This window comes from Euprymna scolopes, chromosome 2, assembly GCF_053919585.1.
Source record: "Euprymna scolopes isolate OS-2025 chromosome 2, ASM5391958v1, whole genome shotgun sequence".
Taxonomy (NCBI): Eukaryota; Metazoa; Mollusca; class Cephalopoda; order Sepiida; family Sepiolidae; genus Euprymna; species Euprymna scolopes.
The window spans coordinates 106,232,834-106,244,198 of record NC_136483.1 but is presented as its reverse complement, the minus strand read 5'-3'; the positions used below and the strand labels follow the sequence as shown (position 1 = coordinate 106,244,198).

General features: G+C 34.7%; 1 protein-coding gene across 1 annotated transcript in view; it reads right to left on the bottom strand.

The window, feature by feature from the left end:
* Positions 1 to 7,885: 7,885 nt before the first annotated feature.
* The window catches only part of LOC145294009 (aspartate beta-hydroxylase domain-containing protein 2-like), a 52,719-nt gene continuing 49,239 nt past the window's right edge, over positions 7,886 to 11,365 (bottom strand). The window contains exon 2 of the mRNA XM_080140969.1: positions 7,886 to 9,109. Coding sequence (XP_079997095.1) covers positions 8,856 to 9,109 — 254 coding nt within the window. The 3' untranslated portion in view covers positions 7,886 to 8,855. The remainder of the gene's footprint in view (positions 9,110 to 11,365) is intronic.

Below are 11,365 nucleotides of genomic sequence, written 5' to 3'. Positions count from 1 at the left end.
TATATATATATAAATATATATAAATATATAAATATATATATATATAAATATAAATATATATAAATATAAATATATATAAATATAAATATATATATATATATAAATATATATAGATATATATACATAAATATATATAAATATATATATAAATATACATATATATATATAAATATATATATATATATATAAATATATATATATAAATATAAATATACAGAGATGCTAGTCTAGCGGCACTGATGAGTTGTGATACAACGAAACAGGACTGTATGTCGATGACTACAAATATATATATATATATATATATATATATATATATATATATATATATATATATATATATATATATATATGAATTTAAAAGCTAAATCCCTGGCAACAAAAGTGAGTACAAAACGTTGTCAATATTAACATACATATCAACTCTCAATATTTTGTGTGGTCACCATCATTATCTAAAACTGCCTTTACTCTCCTGGGCATGGAGTTTACCAGAGCTTCACATGTAGCTACTGGAATGCTCTTCCACTCTTCAATTACAACGTTGCGGTGCTTGCGGATATTTGAGACTTTATGCACCTCCACCTTCTGCTTGAGGATGCCCCAAAGGTGTTCTATTGGGTTCAAACCTGGAGACATGCTTGGCCAGTCCATCACCTTTACTCTCAGCCTCTTCAGTAAAGCAGTTGTTGTTTTGGATGTGTGTTTTGGGTCATTGTCGTGCTGGAACACTACTCTGCGACCCAGTTTCTGGAAGGAAGAGATCATGCTCTGCTGCAGTATTTGGCAGTACATTTTGGAGTTCATGTTTCCCTCAATGAAATGTAACTCTCCAATACCTGTAGCACTCATGCAGCCTCGGACCATGACATTCCCACCACCATGCTTGAGTGTAGGCATGACACACTTATCTTTATACACTGCCACACATGCTTAAGACCATCAGAATCAAACAAATTAAATTTGTCTCATCAGACCATAGGACATGGTTTCAGCAATCTATAAGTTTTGTTGACATATAATATATATATATGGGCTGCATTGCCCATCACTGGGAGCAGAGTTGGGCCGCACCTTAAAGGTAACCCCACTCCTGATGGCCCGGGGTTACATTTTTAAAAAATAAGAATAAAAAAAAACAAAAAAACTTGTCAAATAAAATTCAATAACTTTGCGTCTGGACTCTTCAAGTTTCCAACGGCGTTTAATCTTCCAAACTTTTCAAAAGCTTTTGAGAGCTTTTAACTTTCAACCTCCTTGCGAATTAAAAGTCTTTAAACTGGTGAAGACTTATTCATATCTTTGTCTTCATCTTTTCTTCATGGTTAGGACCTTACTATCTATGCCAGATGCTCGCTGGTTGCTGGAACTCATTGCTTTTCTATTTGAACACGCAACTCATGCATAAATCTAAGTTCATGTGGCAGTTCTGCTCTCATGATGGCTGGTCGGTAACCCTACCACAAGGGTCCTTCAGCTGACCATCTGATGTTGGATGTTGAGGAAGAGGTATTCTTTAACAGGCAGGTGCGTTACTCTCCTCTGCTGCATCCTGAAACATCGGTTTCCGTGTCTCTGTCTTTGTCTCTGTACCCTTTACCATCACTCGTGGGAGGGGTTTCTCAAAGACTATATATATAAGGTAGGATAAGTGAATCAGTCATCATAGTTAACCCTCCTTCCAAAATGATTTCAATCCAATAATTAAAACCACTCAACAGTTTATCTACTTGACTTGATTTTCTGGTGGTCCTTCAAATAAAACTTAAGTGCCAATCTCCACAGATTCTCAATCTTCTTCATTTTTAGGCCCAGCTTGTGGGGAAGGGGGCCGGGGTCATTTTGATTATCTGTTAAGACAACAAATTTATTCTTTTTATCATCATCACTGTTACATCCAACAATGTGAAATCCCTGAACTCTGTCAAAAGGACCACCCAGAAAACTTGTCGTAACAAGCAAGACAACCCAACGTTGTCCAGTCCACAGTCCTTGTCATAGATATTAGACATGTCTTCAGCAACCTGTTTGCGGGCTTTCTTGTGTATTGCCTTCAGAAGAGGCTTCCTCCTGGTGTGACAGCCATGATCACCAATTTTATGTAGTATAAGGCGTATGGTCTGAACACTAACAGGCTGAGCCCCAACCTCTTTAATCTCTGCAGGAATGCTAACAGCACTCCTACGCCGATCTTTCAAAGAAAGCATTTGGATGTGATGCTCAGCATGTGCGCTCAGCTTCTTTGGACGACCTACCCGAGGTGTGTGAATCTGAGTGGACCCTGCTCTTTTAAAATGCTAGATGATCTTAGGCACTGTGCTGCAATCTTCTTGTAGCCTTGGCCATCTTTATGTAGCACAACAATACATTTTTTAAGATCCTCAAAGAGTTCTTTGCCATGTGGTGCCATGTTGGAACTTTCAGTGACTGGTAAGAGAGAGTGTGAGAGCTGCACTACAAATTTGAATACACCTGCTCCCTATGAACTTATGGCATAGTTACACTAATGAGTCACATGACATTTTGGAGGGGGGGAAAAGCAGTACTCAATTTAGACATTTAGGGGTGTAGTTTTTTTTTAGGATTGTACTTACTTTTTATTGCCAGGGATTTAGAATTTCTATTAACCAACACAGATCAAGCAAACCGCGCCGAAATCTGACTGTGAAATGAACTTACTTGTGTGTGGGGTGTTTGCTTAGTTGGTAGAGTGCTTGCGTCGCATGCAAGAGGCTCGGGTTTCAAATCCTGAGTTTGGATGTGTCTAACTGATGAGCCCAAATGAGGGCGAAACTCGAGTCTTGGACTTCCCGTTCGTTGACCGTCATGGCTCTTGTGGGCTGCGACGTTGTTTGGCTGTGGAATTTATTATATACAACCTCTCACATTCTGAAAATATTATATATATATATATATATATATATATATATATATATGGATCTGGAAAAATGATAGCCTCGTTTTGGAATGAAATTTTTTTTTGATCTATGCGATTGTTCTGCCCTACCCTACACACATCGTTTCAAGTTAATCGAGATAATCATAGCATGGCTCAAAAGTACCATTTTTGTGAGGTTTAGGAGAAAAGGAGAAATCTTACACTTGAATTTGTCATTTTAGCGAGCTATTCGTATGCATTAATTTAAAGGGATTAAAATCATATTCAAATGGCAAAGGCTACAAAATAAAAATTATTTGAGAACATCTTTATTCTCTTATTATGAATAAAAAAAGAAAATGGCTGTCACAACGATTTTTTTTTTCTGACTGTTTACAATTTGCAATTAATTTAAAATGCAAATTCAAAACTAAATTTATATTATTCGCATTTTTTTTTTTTCCAGTAATAAATTCGTGCATTCTACACGTATTTCCACTTTTGTCCCTTCAGTTCATTTAAAAGATCATATTTTGTTTTTCCAATAATTTATTAATCTGCTTTAGTGAATAAAAAAACCTCATGTAAATAAAGGTGTGAGCCTAAGGCCTACTTATGTCACATCAACCAATTCCTTTTGCTGTTCATATCATCATGTCACATCTGGCAATCCTCTTGTGCTACTTACATCATCACATGCTTTTATCAAACAACCATTTCTACCAAGGCTAAAGAGCAATTCACCTGCTTTTAAATTTATCTTAGTAATAAACAATGGCACAAATGAAATAATTAAAAAAAAAAAAAAATTGTTAAAAATCATTTCTATTTCATGCATTCAATGTTTTTGGGATTTGATTTGATAATCTCTTCAATATTTCAGTGAATTGAAAAAAAAAATATATATATAGTCAGTCAGCAAGTGCTAATTTATTTCTTTAGATATACTTACCTTCAAACAATCGGTACTCTAAACATTAACTGCTTATCTTTTCAGTCTTTAGAAGCTGGATATATAATGGAAAATTGGATATCTTATAATCAAAGTTTTTAGGCTGACGTCAAGTTTCAAACCTTTTTTTTGAGGCTAAGTTTTATTATTATTTACATCGGTTTCCAATTTGTATAGAAATTGATGCGTTGTTTGACATTTTTTTCAGTGAAACCATCAGTTCTCACAGGTATTTGTGTGTAAATGACATGCATAATTGCAGTTGCATATGAGTAACAGACTTGCTGCAAGTGAAACATAAAAAGAAGAGAAATCGCTCAAGACATGGGAAATAGCTGATTTCGCCCAGAATTCAATTTGTCCACTTGAAAAAAAAGTAATTATTCTACAGATACAAGACTCCCTATGACTCACTTAAGTTTCTCCAAAAATAATGTCCAGCTAGATATGGTATTCCCTAGACAGTATTTTTTTTATATTCATAATATATATATATATATATATATACCAAGTTCAAGGTATTCAAGAGTGATAAGTAATGAATTTAACAAGTTAATTAACAGTGCTCAGTAAAAGAAAAGCAAGATATATTTTTATTAATATAAACAAATTTACATTGGTGCAACACTGGACATGCTATTATTTCGGCAACTTAATAAATGGTTGCTTTCCACAGAGGAAACCAGTCGCGACCATGTAAATTTGTTTATATTAATATGTGTGTGAGTGTGTATAGATATACATACACACACAGCTGTTTTGCCGTATCAGAACTCCATGGCAGATTTTTTAACAAAAATCCCAAATTATCTCCCTTTTATTAAGAGGGGGAAGACTAATTTTTTCTATACTTTCTACCATTAAATGTTCTTTTGTGGCTATGAAATCGTTTTAAAAAGCTAATGCTGTTTTCCATATGTAGTATGTTTTTGTTATCTGGGTCTTCACTAGTATACACGGTATGTGAAAGTAAATACAAAGTATGTGGAAAGTAAATCCCTCTTAAGTGCTTGTAGTTTATTACTGAAATACAATTCTTACAAGAACTGAATCATGATAAGAAAGTGCATCAGAGCTTTATTTAGAATTCAATATGGGTGCCAGCATTCACCACCAGCTTCTCAAACCAACTGCAAAGTGCAGAAACTGATTTCACAAGGAACTCTTTTTTTCACTAATGGATTATTATTTATGCAAAAACAAACACTCGAAAGTTGAGGCTTTAAGGAGATGGTTACATTGACAGTTGAATGCAGCAATTCTTCCTCCTTTGTCGGAAACATTACTCATTGGATGTGAGAACTTGCAGTTTTCTGGGTTGGTTGCAGTTTTGAGTGGGTAGTATGTGGAGTACATTATCAGCTCATAAAAAAATATAAAAAAATGAGTTACTTGTAAAATCAGGTGATGCAATTCCCAGGCAGCTTGAGAAGGTGTAGGCGAATGCTAGCAACAATATTGGATTCTAAACAAGTAAAGTCAGCATGGTCCCCTGTGAGTGCACAGTGACTAAGTTCAGCATTTTCTCCCCACCATCCATTCAGCCCCAAAAGTCCCCAGGGAACGTCAAATCCTGGTGAAAATGAACAAACGGTGTAGTAAATTAACATATTTAAATTTGAGTTCTGCACCATGCAAAACTGCTAAATAAACATACACAGAAAATTTTGGACAAATATGGTAAAATAGTCCCAAAAATGGAATGTTTTTATTAGCCCTAAAAGAGCCCCTGGTGCACAACCAATAGTTATTGTGAAGTATAGACAAGCAAAATTATATAGAAATCAGTTAGTTAGAACTTTTCAGAAAGTTTTATAAAAATCCAAGGCATCAATTTTTTTTAACAAGCACAAAAGGTGTCAATTTTAGCCATTTTAACCCAAAAGGAACCCCCTGACGAGAGGGGGGGGGTACATACCGGAGTTTTCCCGGAAAATCCATTCTGTTACTTTTTTACTTATATCATGTTTAATGTTTGTGCAAAATTTCAAAAAATTCCAATTGAGAAAAGTGCGGACAGACGAACGGATAAGGGTGAATGTACAGATCCACCCTCCTTTTGTCGGGAAACCATTAAAACCCTACTCTATACATTGTCTTATATTCATTTCTTGTAAGAATCATACTGCAATAATAAGTTGTAAGCAATGAAATTATTTCTATAAATCCTGTATATATTGTAAAAAGATTATTTGCGGTAACATTGTGCGAGATAAAAATTTGCTGTGAGGATATCAATTTACATTAAATTCAAACAGTTAACTGCACTACATCCACCAAAAATTAGACTGAATGTTTATGTTTTTGAACTTTAGAGAACTGATAACACTGATCTGTATTTCAGAAACTTTGTTTTTTTAAAAAGTCAAGTTTTTGAACTGATTTAAAACCGTTTTTTGCATACTGAATTAAAAAAATAGAGTTCATTTTTCTAGGTCAGGTCTGGTTTCTAAGATATAATCTCTTTCTTTTCCAGCATATTTTTTCTAAAATATCGTAATCCAAGCATTTATGAGCTTTACTTCTGCAAAACCAGGTCGTGGGTAATCTTTAATAATTATTGTTATTTCTCTTTCCATTTTTTTTTTCTAAAAATAGTAAAAGTGAAAAGAACTATCATAATAGGTTTCTGTTATGTTTGCAAACATGTGGTTCTTCAAGCCTGTAAAGTAAAAATCATAAATTTTGTGAAAAGGGCATATCATGCTTACTTTGAAGTCAAACCACGATAAACTATTCGCTTCCCATATCTACTGTTAAATATGGAGAGGACACACGGGATTGGAGGAACAAGAAAAAGACGGGTTAGGCCATTTGGTGTCTTAATGGTGTGGAGAGAAGGGAAAGATCACTGCTCCTTTTGCATGATCAATCTAAAAAGCATCAATCGCAAAAACAAGCAATCCGTTCAAGAACATTAGTTCTTTCTGCCATATCTTCCTGTTTCTGTCACTATTGAATCTAATTTTGATTGTGTTGTTGGTTGGTTGGTTGGTTGGTTGTTTTATGGCATATCAACCTTTTTCAGATTATTTAATGCCGAATCCAAAGATTTTGAAGAAAATTTTTTTAATAGAATATATTTGTTTTTTCCAAGTCTGTTTCTATTTAACCTATAGTTGGGTCCCTAACAGATACTACCACTCCAGGTCAGAGTGGACCTGGGAGCAATGGCAATTAAGGGGTGGCTCCACACTCCCCAAAGCCCACAAGCTGGCGCCTCACCATCGGATATAGTTTAAGGTCATATCCAGGACCAATTTTGATTGTGAATCTAATGACATGATTGATACAAGTGTGATGAGTACAGGTCAGAAGACTGGTGTCTTGTCGGATATGTACTTGAGAGTCAAAAGAATGAAAAGAATATTTTGTCGTCACAGCCCTAGTAATAAGTAATAATATATAGTAATAAGTAATAATATATAGTAATAAGCAGTAAGAAAAGATATCTAAGACAATAATAGATTTAAAGCTCCTACAATGCATACTAGAATTATCTGCAAACACATGTGGATATAAGAGCTAAGTAATAATTAGTTCCAAGTGAGAGTCTTTTGAAGGTTCAATCCTAAGTGCAGGTGATACTAGGAATACAATCTTGAATAATGTAAGGCTTCTACCTGGTCATGGTTGACGGAACAAAAGCAAACTACTTCTGAAGATTAAGTAAAGACTTCTGTTCAAAATTCTGTACAGATTCTTTGAGTTCCACAAGATGCACACAAAGTCGGAGGTTACATTGGCCGAAACACTGAAAATAACAGTCAAAATGAGAACAGAAATCAAAAAAAATCTAAATTAAGATGTTTTTATATTTTTTTTTAAGTCATTCCCAACAGATTTGAAATGTAAAAATAGTTAACGTCATTAAAAAAGTCGAAAGAAAAAAAAGAAAAAAAGGAGAAAAAAAAAAAGAAGAAAAAAAAAGAAAAAGAAAAAAAAAAGAAAAAAAAAGAAAAAAAAAGAAAAAAAAGAAAAAGAAAAAAAAGAAAAAAGAAGAAAAAAAAAGAAAAAAGAAGAAAAAAAAAAGAAAAAAGAAAGAAAAACATCGATTTCTTTATGAAATGACTTGTTTAATAGTAAAAATGTATACATTTTGTTCTGAAGACAAAGAAAAACATAGTTTTCGATTGCATTATTGAATTAGGGAACCCAAATTTGAATCCGTCATTCCTAAATAAATAAATAGATAAATAAATGGTTACAGAATTTTTTTGAGGCTTTATAATTTGTATCGTTCAGTGTGAGATCCGTCACGAAGAGTGGCACACAAATAATAAGTCATCAAAAAGTATACATTTATCTTGGATGTTATTCTCAAAGTTTTGATCGATGAAACCTGCGACCTTCTTCAGGTGCATATTGTAAAACTCTGGAATCTATACAGAATTTCAAGCTGAACCTTTTATTTGATCCATGGAGGTAGATTGTTCTTGTTCTGTCAGCTATGAGTGAATAGAAATTTTAAATAATTTTTTTATTCTTAATGTTGGTTTTAATAGTGAGCAGTTAACATTCAGTCTCCCAAAGACTTCCACTTCGAACTGATTATTACTTAACAACTTTATCTGTTGTGTCACTTCTACCTGGTCATGGATGACGAAACAGGAATAATTTACCCCTTCCCCTCGATCAAATCAAGGATTCGGTTTGAAATTCCATATAGATTCTTGATTTTGACAAAGACATACCTGAACAAGGTCAAAGATTACATCAGCCAAAACATAGTGAGAATAATACCTAAGATAAGAATTGTAGTCCCTATTTACTTGTCTCCCCACAAGGGCAAAGTTAGATACAAAACTGGTTTTTAATACAGGGGGCAAAAATCTAACTTCCCAAAAAGAGGCACTCTGAATAAAGACAAAAATAAAAGTTGCCTCAGTGTAGATGGATTTTTCCTTCAATGGCTGAAGACAGAAAACACAAAATGTAGTATCACAACAGATACTACACTTTGCACCAGGCTAAGATGAGAATAGCAGTGTGAATAATATAAATATATAAAGTTGTGAACTATTTTTAGTTTTTATATTGATTGCGGTTGTTTTGTTGAATGTCTGGGGGGAAAATACATTCAATGGCTTGTCTCTCCTGTGCGTTGATGTGAGGATGCCATAGGTCCATGAGTAGCACAATGCGAGGTCCGTCTTCGAGAGTGCCATGGTGATGCGCACTGTGCAGATATGAGTCATCAAAAAGTAGACATTCACCAGATTTCCACTCGTGGAATTGTCCGCCAACTGTCAAATAACAATTTTCAGGAACGAGTAAACCTGTAAAGAAAAGAGAAATAATAATAATAATAATAATAATAATGATAATAAAAAAGAAATAATAATAATAATAAAAGAGAAATAATAATAATAATGATGATGACAATAAAAAAGAAATTACACAACGTTTATTTCAAGACAAATTGGATGCTTTTCAAAGTGGCACTTAAACCAATTATGCAATGCCTCTCTTCAGTCTCAGGAGACAATGGATACCTCTGTAAAGGTAGCTACATTGTGAGGCAAGGATTGTGCAAGCCTCAACCACACCTCTCCTGAATTGACACTGCTCGAGTCCAGTGGTAAGGAGAAATGCTAGACTACTGAAAACAATGCCAAGATAAGTGGAAACCACATACGACATCTGCAATTCCCAAATGGTCACCCATTTTAGTACAAATAGGCTCATCGTTGCTTAACTTCAGTGATCTAACGGGAACCTGTGGGTCAACGTGAATTATACCGTATACATTTAAACCAATACACATAACAGAACCTTCCAGAAGCTTTGACTTGCACGGAATGTGTTCCAACGAACTTACTACACTTATATCCCCCTCAACATGAATACTCCTGACAAACCAGACTAGCAGCAAAATCACTTATTCACTGTAGAAGTCCTTGTAAATGCTGGAAATCTTTTTACTTCTTTTCTTGGATTGGGTGTCTTTGGAATTCCCTTCCTGATGCCCGTTTCCATGTTTGTACTAATATGCAAAAATTTAAATATAATTTGAACATAGACCTTACTGCTCAACTCCCCACCCAGGATGTCTCGTAATGAGAGTAGCCCCTTAAATCTCAGCGGCAATGTGTCTTGTTTGAGGTGAATAAAAAAACAAAAAAAACAAAACAAAAAAAAAACAATAAAAGCTAAGCACGATTCATAGTAGCAAAAATATGCTCCCATTGGCTGGACATTTTTGTTATAGAATATATGATAAACAAACATATATATATATATTATTCCTTAATTGGAATTCATTTTTTTGAGATGAGCATTATATATTAATTTATTTTTATTTCGGACTATTAGTCTCATCTTTATTAGTTGTTGTCTTTTGATCTTTTTATTAGGACGAAGGCCAGAGGAATAGTTGGCCGAAACGTTGTGAATAAACAAACCAATAAAAAGATAAAAAAACAACAACTAATAAAGATGAGACTAATAGTCCGAAATAAAAATAAATTAATAAACAAACATATACTATAGTGTCTTATCTCACAAAAGGAGGAAGTAATGCCTGAGAGAATGGTATCATATTAACTGTCAACAGAACTGATACTACACAACCAAAAAGAAGGTAATCTCTAGGAGAATGATATGATCACAAAAAAGATATTACACTACCCACCCCCCTTTCCCCACTACATGCAAACCAAAGAGTCGTTAATTTCTAGGAGGATAGCATCATGGCGAACAAATGGAGAGGTAATGCCTGGAAAGATGGTCTCATGGCAACAGAATAAATGTTACAATACCTTCTCTCTTACAAAAAAGGGAAGAGATACCTAGGGGAAAGGTATAATAATAACTGTGGGATAATTCTGTAGCAGAGGTGCTGACTGCTCTGTCTTTTCTAATGTCATGTTTCCTCTTACGTTCTTCATTGCATGCAGATTCAGTAATTGTAGCCTCTTTGCGAGTTGCGGTACGCCAGGAACATCTGTCTTGGGTTAGTTTTCCCCATGAGTTAGAATAGAAACCGAACCGTTTGAGGGAGACCTTCAGATTGTCCTTGAACCATTTCCATTGTCCTCCTGCAGGTCTTTTTCCTTTGGACAGTTCACTGTAAAGAAGCTGTTTTGGGAGCCTTGAATCAGGCATGTGGCATATATGATCTGCCCAACGAACTTGGCATTGCTGTAACAGTGTGTACTGATGGAACGTTTGACCGATCTAAAACCTTTGTATCTGGTATCTTGCTTGTCTTGCCACTTGATTTTCAGCAATCTAGGGAGGCAAGTCATGGAAATGGTTCAGTTTCTTGGCATGTCTGACATATACAGTCCAATTTTCACAAGCATACATGAGGACGGGAAAATCACAGGTTTGTATATTTGAAATTTGGTTTGCAGCTGAATACCTCTATGTTCCCACATAGTGGTTCTAGTTTGTTGGTGTGTGGGTCATGGTGGGGGATGCGTTTCATTCATTCAAGTGGTGTCCTGTCTGGTATATGTATTGATGGCTATAGCTCTCTATCTCTCTCCCTTGAGTCACTCATGAATTCATTGTTGCTCATCCTTTTTGAT